Consider the following 23,846-nt stretch of genomic DNA (forward strand, 5'->3'; position numbering starts at 1 on the left):
GTTGAGAAGGGCGATAATTGCTAATGAGTCAATGATAAGATCGTACAGAAGAAATTGTATGTAGATTATTGATGTATGGAGTGAATATGATGGATGAAAGGACTTATATACACCTGATAAATTACATTTGAATGGTTTTAGGGTTTAGATGTTAGGAGAAAGTGTTGTTTAGTAAAAGTTTGGAAGTGCATAATCAGGGCAACTAGAGATGTTAGGGAGGAATGCAATCTGGCCTGTGTCTGGCCACCTCTGGGATAAATGACTGTGTGTACAGAAATGATTATGCAATGATGAATGAGATTTCACATGTTTCTGATTCAAATGGGTTAGTTATGACATTACACAAGGGTAACTGTGGATCCAAGGGAATGTTGAAATGCAATTTACATGATTCCCAGAAGTATCAGAAATGAAGTTGAGGAATTTTTGTCATTGGTTGGCTCCACTTGGCCAAAATTTATAGGCATCAGTAAGACCTGGTTGAAGAAAATGATATACCTAGTTGAGTAATATATACTATTACAACTTAAGCAGCCCATAAACTTTTAATCTATCAGTAAATCATTTACAGCTTTCAGCACATGCAAACCACATGTATAATGTACATATAGCAGCACTCAATGTTTGAAATGTCCCCCTTTTGCCTTTATACATGCCTGAAGTCTGTAAGGCCACTTATCGATGGTGGCACACACACACACACAACATCCAACGGAAATGCTGCCACTGACCACTCCAAATCCACCTTCAGGCTGGCAATGTTGGGGGTATCATTTCTTGCAGGCTACTCTCTCTCTCACGCTCTGACCACTCCAAATCCACCTTCAGGCTGGCAATGTTGGGGGTATCATTTCTTGCAGGCTACTCTCTCTCACGCTCTGACCACAATTTGAAGTCCGATGGATTTAGATCGGGACTTTCAGATGGCCAATCAGATGGTGATATATGGTCAGGCACATTCACCTCCAATCACTATTGTGTGTCCTTGCCTTGTGTGCAGGGCCCGAATCCTTTTGGAAGGTCCACTGCCTACCATGAAACAAGATGTTGTTCAGGGACTGATATACTTTGGCAGAGGTTTTGACCTCACAGAAATGCAATGTGGATATCCCCTGATATGTCAGCCCCTCCCCAATCAAACCATCACTGACACAAGGATGATGATTTCTCAGAAACCTGGCTGCTATGGCATATTCTGTGTGACCATCTGGGGCATATATCTTTGGCAGTTAAATGGCACTTCAGTGGTTAAAATCTTCTCATCCATAAAGAGGACATCCCTATGTCTGTTGTTCATGTACCACCAGAGAAGTGCCTTTGATTTTATCACTCTCTGCCAGATTAGTTGTGCTGTTAGGAAGTGTTCAGTAGAATGATGATAGGCTCTTAACCCCAGGTCATCAGTTAGTACATGTGACATTGTTCTCTAAGAGATGTTCATTTCTTGCAACATCACTTTCTGCATTCTCACAGGATTATGGCAGAGCTGTGCCTTCACATCCCCACAAGCCATTGTGTCCTAATGCAGCGTGGTTGACCTGTTCTTTGACAGTCAGATATGTCTCCTGTATCGTTATAATTGTTTAATAGTCCAACACACAAACATTTTACTGATCCTTGAGTGTTTTTAATGTGTTGAAAATAATAGATGATTGCATTCCAACCTTGTGAAGTGCTACTACAGCTATGAGGGTTCTCATAATTTCCCCACTGCATGTTAACCTGTACAGCTAGACAACATTCTCTCTACTGATAAGCTCACAGATGTTGGCTGCATACAGTTACTAATGGAACTGTAATCACACAATTCTGTGGGCAGCATGGGGGTTGTGCAGAAGTTGTGACATTATTTATGACAAGACTGAGCAGTTTACTCACGAGGAAATATCAGGGGATAGTTGAGTAGAATAAAAAGTACATGAAAAACTGACCAAGTATAGGGATCTGGATATTGAATTTCAGCAACTTTGAAGCAAGAAAGCAACAACAATTCCAATTGTCATAGGAGTGCTAGGAGCAGTACAAACAACATTTATGAAACATCTGGAAAAGTTAAGCTTCCCGGATATAACACCATCACAACTCCAGAAAACTGTACTTTTAGGGACATCTCACATTTTTATGACAATATCTAGTCGATTCCTAGTTGGATTTATTTGCCAGTCAAAGATTTCATTATTCTATTTCATGTTTCTTGTGACTTTTTGAATGTGAACTCTGTTAATTGAATATAATAATAATAATAATAATAATAATTGACTATGCATCATGCATTACATCCATGAAGTGATGTTGACCGGTTGTACCTACCAAGGAGAACAGGTGGACGGGATCTGCTGCAAGTGAGACAGACTGTGGAAGAAGAAGAAATTAGTTTAAGAAGTTACATCGACAATAGCTCTGAGCCAATGCTTCAAGCAATTACACAAGAAGGTCTTCTAAAAGCAACAAGAAACAAATACGATTACAAAAAGGAACACCAAAATAACCAATTTGTGCGCTGGAAAAATAAACCCTTGCATGGCCAATTTCTTCGAGATACTGAGGACAAAATTGACGTGAACAAGATGTTGCAATAGCTACAATATGGATACATTAAAAAAGAAACAGAAGGATTTATTCTAGCAGCTCAAGAACAGGCATCAAAAACTAATGCAATCAAAGTAAAAATTTTGAACATCAGTAATAACAGCAAATGCAGATTATGCGATCAGAAAGATGAGACTGTAGAATATCTAATCAGTGCTTGCAGCAAAATAGCTCAAACTGACTATAAATACTGCCATAATGAACTAGACAAAATAATTCATTGACATGTATGCAAAAAATATGACTTTCCTACTTCTGATAACTGGTGGCAGCATAAAATAGAGACTATATTGGAAAACGAAACAGCAAAAATTCTCTGGGACTTTAGAATACAAACTGATTGGCATCTGGAACACAATAGACCTGACATCACAATTCGAACATCGACAGGTTTGGATTATTTATATCGCAGTACTCAGTGATATCAACATTAATAACAAAGAACTGGAAAAAATGACTAAATATCGAGATCTGGCAATTAGAGTTGGCCGACTGTGGCTTAAACACACCAAAGTCCCAATAGTTATCAGTGCACTTGGTGCAACTTCAAAGAAGCTATCCAACTATTTAGCAATTAAACATCAATGAAGTGACCCCATATGGCCTACAAAAAACAGCATTACTTGGAACGGTCCATATTTTACGACGCTACCTAACAGACTATTCTTAGATTATTGAGTAGAATCTAAATTGTTCTGTATCACCAGTCAAATTTTTGTTTATATGATATCTTGTTTTGACTGCGTATTCAATTATGTGAATAAAATAATAATAATAATAATAAATAAGCTGCTTATGGCTACAGTATTTATAAAAGTTTTTGGTGATATAAAGCATAAATAATAATTAAATAAAAATAAATAAATAAATGTATGAAACAGAAATTAGTATTGAGCCTGACATATCTTGTTAATACTCAAAAACACGTATTCATTCTGCCTAATGTTTTTACCTCTTGCTAACTAAAGCATCATTCTTCTATTGCAAGCATGCTATGCAGTCTCATAATATAACAGAAAAATAAACCAAAGTTTTATTGAATATGTAAAATATCCTTCAGTATTTTTTAATGATGTTCTATATGGTTGAGGGAGGTAAGTTATTTTCATTCCTAAATGGCTTCTAAACTTTTTTGAATCTCATGACCTATGTAGACCAATGTTAGTGCAGAAAAAACATAAAATACACTATCTATAATTAATATTTTCAACTAACTGATGTAATTTCTTTATCACAGTACCCCCCAAAATTGAGAGTATTTCAGAAGAGGAAGAGGAAAAGGCCCTTGAAATTTTAGAAAATGAAGCTGCTGAGATAAAGTGCTATGTATATGGTAATCCACAACCCACTGTATCTTGGTTGAAAGATGGAAAGGTATGTCTAATCTAAGTGTTAAATTTGCTTACAGTTCATATTTAATTTGGAATCTCATATTAACCATATAACATAATTTTGATCTGACATATATACCAGTGCATTTTTTTTAGTTTTCTATGGTTTTCTTACTCTCTATTTTTCTGTTCTTAAAATTTGTCTAAAGAAATACGCTGCCAGAAATATCTAAGTCTAAAGGAAATATGTGCAGCTCTATTAAATTGTTATGTGCATTAATGTCTATTGTTTAGATTGAATATTTCAAGGATGGTATTGACTGTGTTGGTGAATCTTGAATGAGGGTAGGATGCTCAGAAATAGAGATACTGAGACAGGAAGTTGAAGGCATGAAAAATCAGTTAAATTCTTGTGAAGGATGTGATTAGAAGTTTGGCAAAGCTGACTGCTGTGAGATGAACAGACGTATGAGGGAAAGTTTTGAGAAATCTTCATGACTGGGGTCAGTTATACTACCTGATCCCAGTCCTGAAGATACTTTCAGGCACAAACTTTATTTGCTCACACTTGGATAAAGGATTAAACTAAATTTATTATAGTCTAACCAATTGAAAAATAAACTTTCAACATCTTTCTCTAAATCCAGAGTAATTTAATAAAAAGGTGGCACACCGTTTGGCAACTCCTGTAGGTAGAGATGACCTCGCTATTGCTTCTGACTGGTATCTCCACATCTGGGCCTGGCTCCCACTTAAGAGACCTCAATAAAGGTCGAAACTAGTCTGGGTAGTGGCCGTTCCCTTAATGCATAACATTATACATATCTGCAAAAAGATGTGTTTTGCATTATGAGAGATAATGAGATAGGAGTGATGTTAGCTTGGTCCACCTTTGGTATGAGTTGCCCGATGTTGTACTACCTGACCCCAGTCCTGAAGATACTTTCAGGTGCAAACTTTGTTTGCTCACACTTGGATAAAGGATTAAACTAAATTTATTATATTCTATTCCTTAGGAAACACAACAGGGGGAAGACTGTTCCACAATACAGCAGTTGCAGGGATGAAGGAGGAGGAAAAGAAATTTGATCTGTGGGTTTCAAGGTGCACTATGAAATATTGAGCAGAAGCTGCACATGTTCCAGTGAGCTTAGTACTAAGTGGGAGAATTATCAATGCTTTTCCTGGCTGGCCGAGTGGTTTGCCTGCCTGCTCTCCAGTCAAGAGGCTGTGAGTTCGAATCCTGCCGTGGGCATGGATGTTTGTGATTGTCTGTGGAAATACTAGTGGTGGTGGTTGGCGGTAGATGGTGTTGATGTAGTTGCGGTCAGTTGGTGGATTGTGAGTGGTGGAAGCAGAGTTGTAGATTAGATGCCCTACCTCGATGAGTCTTTGGACTCCCTGGAGGTGACAAATAATAATAATAATAATAGTAATAATTTTCAGATGAACATTTCCCATGGAAATATTTGTAGAATACAAATAGTGCCGAAGCCAAATGTCTGTGTGAAAGTGGGGAGAGTGAATTGATAAGAGATGGGTCATTAATAAGTCAAATTATTCTCCTCTGTATTAAGTCAAGCATTTTGAAGGAGCTTTTAGCTCCACCCCATATGGAAGAAGAGTATTCAATAGGTGGGTGGATTTGTGATTTGTATAAAGTTAACAGCTGTTCAGGGATGAGGTCTTGAGCATAAGTGAAATCCTAGTTTTTTAGAAGCTGAGGATACAATTATTATTATTATTATTATGGATGACTCCAGGGAGTCCTTAGACTTATCGACGGAGGCCCTAAACATCATCCACACAACTATATGACATTCTCACAGTATCTCTCATACCTTGCCATGAACTCACTCACCGTCATAGCACCCACAACAAACTCTGGCAGCTTATTCCACTCATTTACCACTCTAAAAGTAAAGAACCCAGCTCTAACACCCTTGCTAACCACACTCCTGCCCAGCTTCCATAGGTGTCCCCTAGTTCTCCCACCACCAGTCCTGATCTCAAAAATATCCTCTGAATTAATCCTATAGAAACCTTTTAGCAATTTGAATGTCTCAATCATATCACCCCTTTTCTGCCTAATCAACCAATTTCTGCAATTCACAAATCTTCAACCTGTTCTCATAAGGTTCATTCCATAGACCTGCTATCATCTTGGTCACTCGCCTCTGGATCCTCTCCACCTCCTCCCATATCAAGAAGAAACCTAGGTGACCAAATCTGGGCACAGTGGTTGAGATGAGGTCTTATCAAGGCTAAGTACAGAGGGAAAATAACTCGCTTGTCTCTGCTCATCAATGTATTTTTCAACAACCAAGTGAGTTGATGAGCTGATTTAGCCACTTTTGCAATGTGCTCCACCTAAACTTCATCTCCCTATCCACCAACACTCCCAAGAGGATGGCCTCATCAATCTCTTGGAGTATACAGTTCCACCAATGTGGTATACTGCTGGTAATCTTTTCACTCCAAAATGCATAAGCTTACATTTTGTCACATTAAATTGACATCCATTCTCCTTAGCCCAGAACTCCAATCTATCCAAGTCATCCTGCAAGATTTTGACATCTTCTGCATTCACTATTGCCCTACCCAACTTTGCATCATCAGCAAACAAATGAACTGTTCCCCTTAGATCCTTCCCTATATCGTTAATGAACAAATTAAACAGCAGTGGTCCAAGAACAGAACCCTGAGGCACACCACTAGTCACAGGCCGTCTTTTGGACTCTACTCCTGAATAAACTACTCTCTGATATTTCTCCATCATCCACCCACCTATCCATCTCACCAACCCTATATATCCATTCCCATATGTTGTAGTTTACGGATTGAAATTCCATGTGGTATCCTCTCAAATGCCTTAGCCAGGTCCAGCAGTATCACTGTAAGCCCATTACCCTTATCCAGTCGAGCCGTGACTGTGTTATAAAACTTGAGCAAGTTACTGAGGCATGATGTACCCTTCACAAAGCCATGCTGTCCCCTGTACGGTATCTCATTTTCATCAATCCATTCCTGTATTTTTCCCTTGACTACTTTCTCCAAGACCTTCACAATGCTCCTGATATGCTGATCGGTCGGTAATTTGCAACCGTAGTCTTGAATCCTCCTTTATGCAGTGGAACTATTTTCCACTCTTTCCTCACCTTTGGGACTAAACCAGACCCAAGACTCAGATTAAACAACATGGTCAAGGGCACTGATAATTCTTTAGCTGCTTCACGCAAGACCCGTGCCAATATACCATCCAATCCCACATGTGTATTCACATTAAGGTTCTGTAATAGACTATTCACTTCCACTTCATTCATCACAATTCCTGATAAACTAATGGTTCCTTCATTTTTTCAATGTCACCACCTGGATTATATACTTTTGCAAAGTGCTCGCTCAGGAACTCCACTATATCGACTGATTCAGTGACCTCCTTACCATCGTCATTCCTTAAAATCATTCTGCCGTGTAGAGTTGTTTTTTTTTGCTTGCAGCATATTGAAAGAATTGTTTGGGATTCTCTGTAGCTTGCATAGCTAGTTTCCTTTCATAATCCACTTTTGCTTTTTTTTTACCACACTCGTTACCCTTCTGGCCTGCGCTTTATACCGTTCATGTGCCTGCAGGTCACCTTTCTCTTTAAATTCCCTCCACAGTTGTGTCTTTTTTTTACAGCTCAAGCTTAATGGTGTTATTCATCCATTTAACCCCTACTTGTTTTACTATTCGGACCCTAGGTATACAATCAGCCATAACCTCCTGTAAATTGCCTTTGACCACTTCCCATGCTCTATCGTCATCCAGCCCTTGCAGTTTTACATGCCATGGCACTGATCCAAGCAATCTCCTAAGCTTGTCATACTTATACGGTAATTCCACATATACCCTGTCTTAATCGAAAATTCCACACCTTTAGCCACCTCCCAGGCCAATAGGTGACAACATGGTCATATTCATTACAGTCAAATTCTTAGATGCTATTACCAGGTCAAGCACTCTCACACCTCTAGTATTTTCAATTACATGCTGTAACAGATAGTTATCCCTTAATAATTGAATAATATCCATTTCCTTCCTCACATGTGTCCTCTCCTCCTTCCAATCAATGTTACCATATTTGAAATCCCCCATAATAATTACCCTCCTTTCACTCATTTCATCAATTTGTTTATGCATACTATCTCCACCATCTATTCCATCACCTGGTCTATAGCTGGTAATTATATTCAGACCCTAGGTATACAATCAGCCATAACCTCGTGTATATTTTGTTCTGCCAGTCTCAATCTCACACCAAATAGCCTCAAATGAGCTCTTTGCACTATCCTGCAATACAACTTCAATTATCCTTGGCTGCAGTTCATCAGCACAAACAATGGTTGTGATGTTTTATGTCAGGAGAGGCTTGATGTCAGGGTGATTCCAAGAAGAGAAATCTCAAATTGTCTGGAAATTTGGGTGTTGTAAAAAATAATACTGGGAGAAAATAGTCCTTTTTTATGATAGATAAGACAAAACTGGGTTTTATTAGCATCGAAATTGAAGAGGTTATCTGAACCACATTGGAGGATGGCTCAGAGATCAGAATTGAAGGCAGCAGTGGTTGATATTCTGTAGGTTGAGGTGAGTTGTGTAGAGTAAGATTTATCAAATGAATTCCTGATCCCTGAGCCATCCTCCAATGAGGTTCAGATAACCTCATCAATTTCAATGGACCTTATGCTCGATTGTGATTAGCCAAATTCTTTAGCGACATACTTCAAAGTGGTTGTGTCCCCAGGGAATTTAAAAGGACAAAAATCATCATTGTGCTAAAACCTGGTAAGCCAGCAGACAGAAGTGAAAGCTATCATTGTATATCCCTTTTAAGTGCAACCTACAAACTGCTGGAAAGACTGATTCTGAATAGGATTAGTGGGAAAATTCTGGAATGTGCTCCAGTAGAACACGCAGGGTTCAGGATTGTCCAAGGATTTATAAATCCTTGGACAATCTGCATCTTTACCTATGAACAAGTATATCTTTGTTGTGTTAGACTTGTTAAATCCTGAATGAAGTATTTCTAAACAAAAAAAAAAAACTCTTCATTCAAGATCTAACACTTTGTAGTCCATGATATTCTTAGTAAGCATCTCCAAACGTATAATTCAAATGCATCTATCTTCCTTCTTTCACTCTTTCTCAGGGTCCAACTTTCGCATCCATACAATACCTTTGCTTTCACGATTCTGATTTTTGTTGTGAGGCTAATATCTTTTATCTTTAAAGATCTTGCTTAAATTTGTCATTGCCATCTTTCCGAGCAATAATCTTGTTCTAACTTCTTCAGTACAGTACACATCTTTATCAATTTGGGATCCTAGGAGCACAAAATTGTTCCAAGATTTTTCCAAGATCATATCTGATTGACATTGGTGTCGTTTTCAGTTTCCATAATTTCACATGCATCGTAGCTACTAATAATTCATGGTCTGTTCCTCAGTCTGCATCTGGAAGGGTCTTGACAGACTGAATTGCACTTCTCCATCTTCTTTGTCCACATATATAGTCAATTTGATTTCTGTATTATCCATCAGGTGATATCCATGTGTACAATCTCCCAGTGGTTAAATTCTAAATGAATAAGTTCCGGGGGCCCTATACAAAACAATCAGTTGTATTTACCTTTGAATGCTATCCGGGGAAGCTCCAAAACTACCCGCTCCTTTCGTCACGCAACTGTTGATATTGACTTTATATACCCATTCAAAACTGTAAACAATCATTGAATAATAACACAATAAGGTAGGCATAATTACTATAAAGGAAGAAAAGTCACAAAACAGAAAAATATTCCTATAAAATAACCAATTTACCTTTTTGTATATACATTGTCAAAATACCTTTTTGTATTTTTGTAATTGTATTTACCTTTGAATGTGATTCACTGATCGAGTGTCCAGCAAGTCAGCAAATCTTTCCTTTCGTTTAGCATATTAATGTTATCGCATTGCAACTGATGGGAATTCTGTGTTTCATTACTGTGGATTCATTACAGACCTCTTTCTCTTCAGAAACTACCCACAAACTGTCATTTACAAACTCGTTTTGTATTATCACTGTCATCCGATCTATTTTTCTGTTTAAAGAATGTACCAATGTACTTATCCATAGTTGAAATACCATATTTTCTCGAATATAACTCACCCTTGCATATAACTCGTATCCCTGATTTTACTTTTCAAGAAAAGAAATTAAAAAGTTCGCATATAACCTTGCACATGAAAAAAAGATTAAATACGTTCACGTCGGGTGATAGTAACTTGCTTGCAGCAGTAAACAACATGCCCTCCCCAATAGTCAGTATACTGCAGAGGCAAGAAAAACAACTACTTTTATAATGTCAGTGAATAAAGTATGAGCAGTGTGTGTAATATATTTCTCAACAAATAGTGCAATTAGAGACAAGTGGGATAAAAACGACACTACTTAATGAATCACATGTCCCCCTCATGCAGAAACTATGCTGTATAAACTCAAGCAAAACCATATGTTGGATTGGCAAACACAGTATCTAACTAAAAACTATTGTTATTAATTAGATGTGTGTGAGTTTGCCTGCCCCAAAGCAGCAATAAAATTCAACCGAACGTGTTAAAATTCGTAAATGTGTTAAAACTAAGAAATATATATAGTGAATGTTGTTATGGCAGTTTCACATATGGAATTTGGCTGAAGAGAGTTAGCATTTCAACTCAATTGTCAGCTGTGTTTTTATCTTTAGATCGTGTGATCTTTTGTTAATACGACACCAATCATATGCACGTCTTAATAACCTGCCATTGCTGTCTGTTTCGCGTTAGACTTAATTACTGTAAAGGGAGAAAAGTCACAAAAAAAAAAAGTTCCGGGCCGGGCTCAGGAGAGTCCCTGCTGAATTTAACCACTGTAAATTTCTACTTCTTACAAACTGTTGGAATATTCTTCTTTGCTTCTATTTTAATTATATCTTTAATCTCTTCCCATGGTTCATCTGGTTCTCTTTCACACAAATTGTGTGTGTTGAATCTATTCTACTTACTAATATTGTATTCAGCTGGTATTTTTCCAGGATCATATCTGATCAACATTTGTGTCATTTTCAGTTTCCATAATTTCACATGTATCGTAGCCACTAATAATTCATGGTCTGTTCCACAGTCTGCACCTGGAAAGGTCTTGATAGAATGAATTGCACTTTTCCATCTTCTTTGTCCAAGTATATAATCAATTTAATTTCTGTATTGTCCATCAGGTGATATCCATGTGTACAATCTCCGTTTGTGCTGTTTAAATCAGGTGTTAAGCAACAAACAAAGAATTCTCTGCACAAAACTCAACTAGTCTCTTTCCTGCAGTGTTACGAATACCTAAGCCAAAACAATCTGTTATTCCTTGTTCCTCGGTTTTTCCCACTTTTGCATTCCAATCTCTGATAAGTAGCCATAAATCTTGCTTTGGTGTTGCATCTCTCACTTCTTGTAACTTGCCATAAAATTCTACTATGTCTTCTTCTGGTGCCTCTGTAGTGGGTGCATAAACCTGTATGATGGTCATATTCATTGAATGTCCACTGACTCTTAGCAAAATGATTCTGTCACTCACTGGATTATAGCTTAATACATCCCTAGCCATCTTTTTCCTGAGTAAGAAAGATACTCCATTTTTACGACTCATTTCGTGTGTCCTGTGTAATACGCCATATAGTCCCCTGACTGAAAATGGCCCATTCCTGTCTATCTAAGTTCACTTATTCCCAATTTATCGACTTTCTTACATTTCATTTCCATCTTTATTATTTCCAGCTTACCTTGGTTCATACTTCTAGCATTCCAAGTTCCAATGTTGTGGACTCTTGTGAAATAGAGAGCCTTCCTTTCCTTTTCTCAGCAAATTTTTAAGTTCAAAATTATTTATTTCCCTCTGGTATTACTCTGGATGTCAGAGTAATTCCAAATATGTTAACACAACAAATGTCAACTAGTTTGGATGATCTCTTGGAGACCACTGAGGAGAACTCACCATAAGTGCTTTTGGAAGAAGTCAAGATTATAATACAGGACACAGCCGAGAAGTATCCTGGCCCAGTTAGAAGATGAAGAGATCCACAGATAGCAGTTGGAGAAATATAGAGACACAGGGACTGAAGAATATAAGAGATTACATAGACAAGTCAGAAGAGCCATCAGGCAGGATAAAGAAAAAAATTACACTAATAAATGTGAAGAGATAGAGTTCCAGATGAGGAGGCACAATTATAAGAGGATATTTCATTTATTTTATGACCTAAAGCATAAGTTTAAGCCCAAATTAAATGTAATTAAAGACAGGAATGGACCAGTACTAACAGAAGAACTGGAAATCAAAAACAGTAGAAAGAATACTCTGAAGAACTGTACAGCAGAGAGAGAGAATAAAGAAAATATGGGGGAGCTCTGTCACCATGAAAATTTTGATTTGGAACTTCCTCCACTTATGCAAGAGATTAAAAGAGCAGTTAAAAAGCTGAACAATAATAAAGTCCTGGATAAAAATAATAAAGAGCAGTTAAAAAGCTGAACAATAATAAAGTCCTGGATGCAGACAGAATCCCAGCAGAGCTAATTAAAGCCACAAGAGATGGAGGGATAAAAGTGTTTCATAGAGTGATTACAAGGATATGGGAGGACGTGGCCCCTAGAGACTGAAAGAAGTTGGTTTTCATGCCACTATGTAAAAAGGGAGATATGAAGGATTGCAAGATAGAACTATTAGTTCCGTCTCTTAGGCAAGATTTTATTAAAGATCATTCTAAATAGGACTGAGGCCAGAGTTGAGGCAGAGATGCCTAGGGAAGAAGCAGGTTTTAGGAAAGGTAAGGGTGCTAGAGATCAGAAGTCATATTGGCTACTTGCATATTGAAATATGACTTCCGCATTACTTCAACCTTGGTAGCACTTCTTGGTCTGGCTTCTACTAATGAGACCTCAATAAAGGTCGAAACCAGTTTGGGTAGTGACCCTTCCCACAATGCATAGCATTATATATGTCCATAAGGTTATGCGCTTTGCATTATGAGATACTAAGACAAGTGATGTGAAGTCATTAGAATCTATATACGAGTTGCCCAATTGTAATGTTACTTTACGTGCAGACTTTGTTTGCTTACACTTGAATAAAGGATTAAACCAAGAATATAATTCTTGGCATCTTTAATTTATGCATTACCAGAATGTGTTGTTAATGCATGGAGTACTAAGAATTTTAAGATTTGGTGTGATAAATATGTTGTCAGTTGAGTGAACCTCCTACGATGAGTCTGCCGACTCCATGGAGAGTGCAATAATAATAATAATAATAATAATAATAATAATAACTCGATATAAAAATAAACTATATACACTAGATATAAGGATATAATAATCAACTATCTTCATTCCATATTCTTAAATCATTAATGAAATTTACTTATAACTTATTGCTCTTTACACCTATAAGGTGCATGAGGCCATGAATTTAGCTTGCCATATTTTCAGTCCAGTGCTGCTTCTCTTGCTCTTCCCAATGAAATTTAAATGCATGCAAAGCTAAATTGTCAGGTTCATATTATTTGTTGATTTTATATTATAAGTTGATATTATAAGTCGAAATGTTTATTCCCTTTGTGTGGAACTTAGAGAAAATTATTTATTTTTGCCCAAGTGGTACATACCCGCTTTCCAGCCAAAAAGGCCGCAGGTTCGAATCCCACCATGGGAATGGATGTTTGTGATTGTCTGTGAAAATACTAATGGTGGTGGGCAGTAGATGGCGTTTTTGTAGATCATAATGATAGCTGCGGTTCATTGTAATTGGTGGATTGAGTGGTGGAGACAGAGTTGTAGAGTAGGTGCCCTCCCTTGATGAGTCTTTAGACTCCTTGGAGGTGTGAAATAATATTAAATAATAATAATGATACATAATCTACAAAAGATTTTATTTGCATTCCCTGACTTAAAATTTTTTTAATGAATGCATTTTTATGAAACTTCTAACTTTTAAATTACATAGGATTGCTATTTACCAAACTAATACTAATACTAAATATCCAACAATATTGACATTGTTTGGTTTTAAGGTTTTTTGTTAGTTAGTTGGATATAACAACAACATTGATCACAAAAGTGATCAATGTTGTTGTTATATGTTATCAATATGCTTTTGTTATCAATATTTCATTTATTAGCAAGTAGTCATTATGAATAAAACAGATTATATTTTTCTCCCAGAAAATTAACACCACTGTGAGCATAATTGTTTAAACAAAATAAAACGTTTATATACCAAAATTAATAGCTATTAAAAATATAAAGTTTTAATTAACATTCTCATTTTACAGGTTCTTCACACAGATATTGCCCGAAGAGTAAGTTTACTTCATGATAATCAGTTGTTGAAAATTGCTGAAGTAGAAGCATCGGATGGAGGGCGCTATACCTGCATAGCAACAAGTTCATTAGGAAAAAAAGAAAAACATTTTGATCTTGTGGTGAAAGGTAAGGTTTTGTCTAATAAAATTACTTTAATTACTTTTTTAATAGATAAATGAAAAGAAGAATTGCACATTGATGAATTTAAGTTTAAGTAGTATAATACCCATACCAGCCACTGATGCAGATGTACATAATAATTATTATTATTATTATTATCATTTAGGCCTCCATGGAGTCAAAAGACTCATCGCTGGAGGTCCTTCCTAGGAAACACAAAGTCTATCACGCCTCATCCTCTTAGGAAACACAAAGTCTATCAAGACTCATCGTGGCAGGTCCCCCTCTTAGGAAACACAAAGTCTATCATTTCACTCCTTAAACTCATTGACCATTCTCGCTCTCACCACTGTATCAGGCAATGCATTCCATGGTTCAACCACCCTCCATGCAAAGAAACCACTCCTCACCCTCTTTCTCACAGTTTCCTTTTGTAACTTAAAGGGATGTCCCCTAGTCATCACTCCTTCACGCTGTTCAACCAAGTGAAAGAACTCTCCAGTGTCAACCCTGTAACCACTTCTCAACAGCTTAAAAGTCTCAATCATATCGCCTCTCCTTCTTCGATCCACCAAACTCTGCAGTGCACACTCCCTCAGCGATCCTCATAACTACCATTGTACAGTCCTGACACCATCTTTGTTATCCACCTTTGTAACCTTTCTGCAGTTAATTTATCACCTTCAAATCCTGGGGACCAGATCTAAGAACAATAGTCTAAATGTGGTCTGATCAGAGTCTTGTACAATGGAATGATTACCATTTTATCTCTGCAGGTAAGTGTCCTTCTCATTATTGCAGCAACCCTCTGGGTTACCTTCACTACCTTTGCAATATGTCCCCTAAATTTCAGGTTCCTATCAATCATCAACCCCCAGATCTCTTGTCTCCCGTACTTCCTCCAGTTTAACTCCTTCCATAGAGTATGCAGCATCCCATCGATGTGTCCCAAACCTCAAGACCTTACATTTTGCATTAAACCAAAACCCCCATTCATTTGCCCATCTGTCTAGCTTATTCAAATCCTCTTGCAGGGCTACCACATCTGCACTTTTACTAATAACCTTTCCCAGTTTCACATCATCCACAAACAACTGACTATTCCCTTGCAATCCACTGACAACAATTTTATTGATATAAAGGTTAAACAGTCAAATGCCTTCGCTAAATCCAAGAAAATGGCAGTATATGCCTTTCCCTCATCTACTGCTCTTGTAACTTTATTATAAAAGCTAGCATATTACTAAAACAAGAGCACCCCTTCACAAATCCATGTTGACTCTCACAGATAACATTACCCTCATCTGCCCAATGCTGTATACGGTCCCTCGCTAATTTCTTCAACATCTTAACAACCACTGATGACACACAAACTGGCCTATAATTAGACACTTCCAGTGTGCTACCACCCTTATGCAGTGTCACTATCTTACCTTCCTTCTGTTCCCTGGGCACCTTTCCCATAGTCAGACTTTCATTGAAAAGCCAAGTCAAAGGCACTGTCAGTTCCTTAGCACATTCGCTGAAATCTCGTGGTGAAATACCATCCAGTCCCACAGCTTTACTGACATCCAGAGTACTCAGCATCTGGAACACACTCTCCTTCTGCACTTCTAAACCTCAAACCTGCCCTATCCCTTGAGTATTAAAATTTACTCCTCCAGGAGGAAATTCTCCAATAAAGTGTTCATTGAACAATTCCACATGTTCACTTATGCAGCATATAAGCAAAATACTTGATTACATCTGTCACCATATGTTCTGGGCAACTATTTAAGAATGCTGCTGGTCAGTAATTATCAATAGTGTTGATCACAATGTGATCAACAAAGGACATTTTCAAGTTTGATAAAGGTCTTATAGTGGGTACCTGTCTTGCTGGTGGCACGAATTTGCAAATAGCAGAGCTGAATGGATATCTCAAACCCAGGATATCTCAAAAGGTGAGATATCCTAGGTTTTTAATCACTGGAAATTTAACTCCCATTTTTTGCCTAAGCAGTGTACTGTGGTCCTAAGACAATCTGTGAGGAACGAGAGTACCTTCATCTGAGAATACTTGCACGGACTAACAGAACTTCCTGTATGTAACAATTAACTTCAGCATTTAAAGGAGGCTGTTCCTAACCCATATTTCACCAAACTGCATGCAGAGAATTCAAGAGGATCACTATTGGCAGACAAATGCCTATACATAAAATAAAAGTTTCTAATTCAGTGACTGGTATGTGTATTATTTTACTTTATGGAGCCTCTGCTATGTTCGGAGTTGAATCTTCTATATTTGGACTATATGGGGGGAGATATCATGTAGTTTTGTCCTGGCAAGGTTGCTAAACATGAGGAATCTTGTTGTTTAAGAGATACTTGTGCCATGGGAAGTTTCTTCAGCTAAGACAAAAAAACAGAAGGATAAGTAATACTAGTTATTTAAGGCCATATATTTCAGTTTAATTATTATTATTACTATTATTATTATCCCAAGACCTTATGGAGTCAAAGACTCATCTATCATCTAGGAGATGATTGATGATTTGTCATATACACAGCTCATCATACCATGCCTTAAACACACTCAAATTTTCTGTAGACACCACACTCTCAGGCAAGCATTCCAATCATTCACAACTCTGAATGCAAAAAAACCTGCGTCTTCATTAACTAACTGCTGCTCATACCTCACTTTTGCTACCCTTACCAACCAAGTCAAGTTGGTAAGGGTAACCTTACCAACCTTACCAATCATGCCTTACCTGACTTTGTAATCCTCATGGAATTGGTTATTATCACTTGTCTTATGCTGCCTCCATAATGCCCCTTTCTCTGTATCACATGCTTAACACCCCAACTGGCCATGATGTCTATAGATGTCCAGCTAAATATGGATACAGTTCTGTAACACCTATTGAATAACAGGGATTAAGAAGTGCAATTAGGTCTCACTATTTCTTCCACCTCGGCTAGTAAGGAGGTTAATCTCTTCATCCATCCATTTCACACCTACCTTATTTAACCTTCTGACCATTGAAATATATTTAGACATTGCTTCCACTAGATAGTTCTTGAATATCCCCCAAGCTGCATTGATTTCTTTTCCAGCTAACTCCTAATTCCATACTGCACCTGCAAGCTGTCTCCAGAGATCTTCATAATCGCCATCCTTGTAGTTCCACATATACCCATATACCCTTTTCTCACAGAGGTCCTCACATTGCTGTCAACCACCCAAGTAATCACTTCATCATCACTTTTACCAATTGGAGGGTGATTGGACACCTCATTTATAATTACATCCTCTCATGAGATGATCGAATTCAGAACCCTGAATCTGCATGTGGCCTCTGTTACATACTGTATGAGGTAGTTGTCCCTGAAAAACTCAAGAATCTCATTTTATTTACTTTCAGTTGCTATCTCACCATCCCAGTCTATATTTGCCATAATTGAAATCACTCGTAATGATCACCCTTTTCTTAGTTTCTTGTATTTGGATTTACAGAAATTTATACTGTTTCGCTTCCTTTATTTATTTGACTAATTTGATTATACATTTCATAGTCGCTGCCATCCACATTACCAGGTCTCTAACATCATCCAACCGCCTCAAAACCACTGTCACTATTTCCCGCTTGCATCTCTACTTAGTATCTACTTAACTCTTTCTCTATCGTCAATAGCACCTCCCCCCCTCTTTTTTTTACCCTTTCTATCCTCAAGAAACACATCATACTTTCCATCTCTAATCCTGTCAGAATGTTGTCCTCATTCAACCATGTCTCACTTATTCCAATAATTTTTGGTTGAACAGCTCAATTAATGCAGCGATTTTATTTGCATTTTCTTACACTTCTAGCATTTGTATACAAACACAGTTGCTCCTTCCTGAATCTATAGCTGGTTCCACTGATACCACTCATTTGTTGTGATTTCTCCATGCTCAACTCAAGCCATTTTCCTTTCTCCTTATTCATCTAAGTACCCTCTTCAAATCCAACTGTTTTCTCTTGATCCCAGGTAATTCCCTTCCTTTCCTATCTACAAATGCATTCACATCGTCTTTGAACATCCACCTTTCTCACATTGTGTTCTCCTGTCCACCATGAGCCTCCTCATTTCCTTGTTCATCCTGCACACCCGTTCTCTCATTCTCTATATTCATGCCGCTCACTTCTTCCTTCGTAACTACTCTTCAAAATCTCCTGCCCTTTCACATCGCTTCCCACTTGATCAGATTTATTCTCTGCACTCACTTCTCTAACTTCCAGCAGCAGTCTCTCTCTAAGCGACTCACACCAAAACCACTCAAATGTAGTCCATCACTCTTATACAGTTCACATCGTTGTTCAAATTTATTCCAAACACATTAACAAACTACACTCCTTTCTCCTCACCCAATTCTCCTAACATATCATTCATAATCCTTGTTCTCTGCCTCATCTCACACCTGCCATACCTAGGCAACACACTTCACCACCTTTCCTATCACACTTATTCTCTTTCATCCAACCAGGTCTCACTATTTCTTCCATCTCGGCCGATAAGGAGGTGGAAGAAATAGCATCTAAGCAACCTCCTGATATCCAATTTGATGTGTTCTTTGTTTGCAGTCAAGTCATTTGTTCCTATTACAACTAGCAACTCTTTTGCTCGTTGTAATTGCTCAACTCAATTGAGCAATTACAACGAGAAATTGGATATGAGCTTACTTCTCATATCCAATTTCTCAATCACTGTTCTCATTCTACCTCCATTAAAACATACCTTGTGCATTCTCTCATCCAGTACGCCTTTAATAATTGAATCATTATATAATGCGACTTTCCAGGTCTTTCATTACCTCTTTTATACCAACATTATTTGTTTTCATCATTTTCACTCTCTTATACATATCTCAAATTTTCTTAACTTCATTCCGTATCGATTTCATTTCTTGCCTCATCCTAACCAACTCAATGTTTGAATCTTGCTTCACATTTTCGCTGTCATTCATTCTTTCTAATTTTCAAACTTTCGAACCCTGCATCACACTTTCACTTTCATTCATTCTTTTGAGTTTTCGTATTTTAGAACCTTGCATCAAACTTTCGCTCTCGTTCATTCTTTCAAATTTTCAAGCTTTCGAACTTTGCATTACACTTACACTTTCATTCATTCTCTCAGTTTCATTGGCTTCTGCCACATTCACATCACTTTTGTTATTCTTACCATCAATTAAGTTTTTCAGATCACTCATTCTCTTTTTCAAATCTTTTTTTATCATTTTTTCGCTGCTGTTTTACACTGTCCTTCTCTATCAGACTAGCACTCATCCTTCTCATGGCATTCTCGCTATTAACACTTTCAGTCATCAACATATTAGCATTCATCAAGTCCTCATTCATCTCACATTTCTCACACACCCTCCTTCCATCGATCTTAAATATCCACAATTTATTTATGTCAAACGAGTACTTATAGCACACTTCACATCTCTTGAAACGACTGAAGTCGAATTTAAATTCCTGCATGGACAAAGCCGCTGCCATCTTTCCTTTGCGAGTTAGTACACTAAGCTCTAATATCAACAAATTCGTAAATAAATTTAAACAAAGTATCCCACACACTAATAACACTACAAGCGCACAACGTTTGTAGCAACTCTTACTCATGAATATGAATTGATATACTATTAATTATTTCAAAAACTTATCTGAACAGGAGCCCTCTTTACACACTACTTCTTTTGTGACACAATTGACCTCTCAACTGATAACTGATATACACTGATAAAGTTCTCCTTGAATGATTCCACTATATGATGGAGTAGAATTCAGGAGAAGTTAATTATCTGAGTTACAATATCCCATTTCCTGTTTTTTTTTTTTTTAATCATGATGCAAAACTGGAAGGGGTAGTATGTATAAACATTATGTTGACACTTAAATACTCAATTGACAATTGTTATCCTGTTCCACAATGTGAATATTTTAAAATCATCCTGTAGGATAATCATTGCTGCTATCCTTCAGGGTAACATGGAAGAGCGTAACGTGCACTTTAAATGGAACTGACTACATAAAATTGATGAGGCTAGTAATTTCCAGGTGATTGGACAGAGAGTTGAAGATCACTCAGTTGAAAAACCTATATGCTTTTTTATGTAATGTTTTCATACAGTTATATCTTGATTATTGTGCACAAGTTCGGTTGCCTGGTTTTTTTTTTGAGAATGAGCCGATGGTGATGAGCATGGAAAAAATTCAGAGGCAAGTGACTAAGTTGATGACAGGTCTGTAGAAAGTTTCCTATCAGAATAGATTGAAGGTGTGTGTGTGTGTGTGATCTGCAAAGTTTAGTTGATAAGCAAAAAAGATGGGATTTAATAGAAACATATCAGTTATTAATGGGTTTCATAAGACTAATGCAGAAGACATTTTTCCATACTTAACAAGTGGGTTGTGTAAGAGTTTGAGGCCTAGATTTTTTTTGTTTGGAAAGTAATGAATAACTTGAATAGGTTATTATCAGAGGTGGTCATGGAATGAGGTTTATAGAGAGGTATGATAGAAGTTATATATATATAGCATTTAGTTTCAACCTCCTGCGATGAGCCTTCAGACTTCGTGGAAATGCCCATATAAAATAATATATCACTATAGGAGATATATAGGAGAGGCCATGATATTTTTGTCAAACTTCAGAATGAAGAAAATAGTGATATGACAAGAAATGGCGAGGTTGTACCAGAGAACTGTGAGAGCGTGAATGTAGAAAGTGTGAATGATGGTATTAATACAGAGCAAATTAATGGTTTAACAGAAAATAAAAAAGATGAGATAGATGCTATGAGTGAGATCGCGTTGTTGAGCGGAGCGATACAAAGAGAAAAGCGGCAGCTAGAATATATGATCAAAAGTCTACTGAGTGTACCGGCCAATAATAAAAAGTATGACAGGAAAAATAAGAGTATGAGTATGAACTGAAACAAAATGAAGGAGAGAGTGCTGTATGGAGATTCGTTAGTACGAGGTTTGTTAGTAGAGGATTTGAAAAATTCGTACTAACCTGGTGCGACCATCAAGGATCTAACTGAGTCTATTAGAGAGCAAAAAGAAAGGGTGAAAGAAATGATTATTGTGGCAGGTACAAATGATTTGAAATGAGATAAAATGGAAATGATAGAGGACCTGAATGAATTGTTTGAGGTAGCAAAAGAAAAGAGCGAGAGAGTTAGAATGATTAGTCTTTTGCCGTGGTATGACAGTGAAGTGTTTAAAAGGAGGGCCATAATTGCAAATTACTTTATGTGTGGGTTATGTATGACGAGTGGTGTGGAATTTGTGGACATGTGGAGTGAGTTCGATGGGCGAAAGGATCTATATAAGATGGATGGCTTGCATTTGAATGGATTCGGTGTAAGGAGACTTGAAAAAGTGTTGTTGAGTGAAGTGGATGTGCAGAATCAGGGAAACTAGATTTATTAAGGGGGGGGGGAGAGTAGATATGCAGACCTTATTGAGTGTATGAATGAGTATAATATGCCCGAGCGAATAAGAACAACAAATCGGAATGGGATAGTTAGTATAAGGCATCAAGGTAGGGATGTTGCTAATGGGGGTCTGAAATTCATGTACACTAATGCTAGGAGTATTAGGAACAAGAAAGAAGAATTTTTGGCCATGATTGGCACTTCCAGACCACAGGTTATTGGCATTAATGAAACATGGCTGACTGTACATGATATAGCTAGTGGGATTGAATGTGATGGGTATAGTGTGTTCAGGAATGACAGGGAGAATAAAATGGGGGGAGGAGTGTTGTTGATGATAGCTGATGAGCTGCAGCCATGGAGAATAAAAGTTGAATTGTAGGATAGAGAAAAGAGCACATTTGAGACCATTTGGTGTGAGATTGAGGCTACCAGAACAAAATATACAATTGGATGTTGCTATAGACCAGGTGATGGAAAAGATGGTGGAGATAGTATGCACAAGCAAATAGAAGAAATTAATGGAAAGAGGGTAATTATTTTGGGAGATTTCAACTATGGTCACATTGATTGGAGTGAGGAGAGGACACACGGGAGGAAGGAATTGGATTTTATGCAGTTATTAAGGGATAACTATCTGCTACAGCATGTAATGGAAAATACTTGGGGTCAGAGAGTGCTCGACCTAGTAATTGCATCTGAGGATTTGGCTGTAACAAATATGACCACATGGCCACCAGTTGGTGAGAGTGATCATAGGGTCTTGACTTGGGAGGTGGCTAAAGGTGTGGAATTTACAATTAAGACAGGGTACATGTGGAATTATTGGGCTGGTGAGTATGACAAGCTTAGGATTGTGATTAGTTCAGTGCCATGGCATGTACAACTGCAAGGGCTAGAAGTTGATAGTGCATGGGAGGCAATTAAGAAGTGTTTGCAGGAAGCAATGGCTGCCTGTATACCTAGAGTCCGAATAATAAATCAAGTAGGGGTTAAATGGATGAATAACACCATTAAGCTTGAGCTGCAAAAAAAGAAACAACTATGGGGGGAATTTAAGGAGAAAGGTGACCGGCAGGCACATGAACAGTATAAAGCTCAGGCCAGAAGGGTAACGAGTGTGGTAAGAAAAGCAAAAAAGGATTATGAAAGAACATTGGCCATGCAGGCTAAAGAGAATCCTAAACAGTTTTTTCGATATGTTGCAAGTAAAAGAAAAAATATATATGGCAGAATGATTTTAAAGAATGCCGATGGTAGGAAGGTAACTGAATCAGTTGATATAGTTGAGTTACTGAGTGAGCACTTTGCAAGAATATATCATCCAGTGACATTACAGAAATGAATGAACCAATAGATCATTATATGGGAATTGTGGTGAATGAAGTGGAGGTGAGTAGTCTATTGCATAACCTCAATGTCAATGCATCTGTGGGATTGGATGGTATACAAGCTCGTGTCGTACGTGAAGCAGCTGAAGAATTTTCAGTACCCTTGACCATTTTGTTTAATTTGATCGAGGGGGTGGAAAGAGAGGAAATAGTTCCACTGCATAAAGGAGGTTCCGAGACTACTGTTGTAAATTACCCACCGATTAGCATATCAGGAATCGTTGTCAAGGTCTTGGAGAAATTAGTCAAGAAAAGAATACAGGAATGGATAGATGGAAATGGGATATTGTATGGGGGACAACATGGTTTTGTGAAGGGTAGATAATGCCTCAGTAACTTGCTCACGTTTTATAACACAGTGGCAGCTGAACTGGATAAGGGTAATGGGTTTACAGTGATTCTACCGGACCTTGCAAAGGCCTTTGATAGGATACCACATGGAACTCTAATCAATAACCTAAGAAGATGGGGATGGATATAGGGTTGGTGAGATGGATAGGAGGGTGGTTGATGGAGATATACCAGAGAGTGGTTT

The 23,846-nt window shown here is 37.6% G+C and overlaps 1 protein-coding gene across 1 annotated transcript in view; it reads left to right on the forward strand.

The window, feature by feature from the left end:
- LOC150104025 (hemicentin-1-like) overlaps positions 1–23,846 on the forward strand; it is a 427,367-nt gene that overhangs the window by 249,439 nt on the left and 154,082 nt on the right. The window contains exons 10-11 of the mRNA XM_090396384.1: positions 3,827–3,963; positions 14,302–14,458. Coding sequence (XP_090252510.1) covers positions 3,827–3,963; positions 14,302–14,458 — 294 coding nt within the window. The remainder of the gene's footprint in view (positions 1–3,826; positions 3,964–14,301; positions 14,459–23,846) is intronic.

This window comes from Typopeltis vanoorti, chromosome 8 (assembly GCF_054136105.1).
Source record: "Typopeltis vanoorti isolate ZY-2024b chromosome 8, IOZ_Tvanoo_1.0, whole genome shotgun sequence".
NCBI lineage: Eukaryota > Metazoa > Arthropoda > Arachnida > Uropygi > Thelyphonidae > Typopeltis > Typopeltis vanoorti.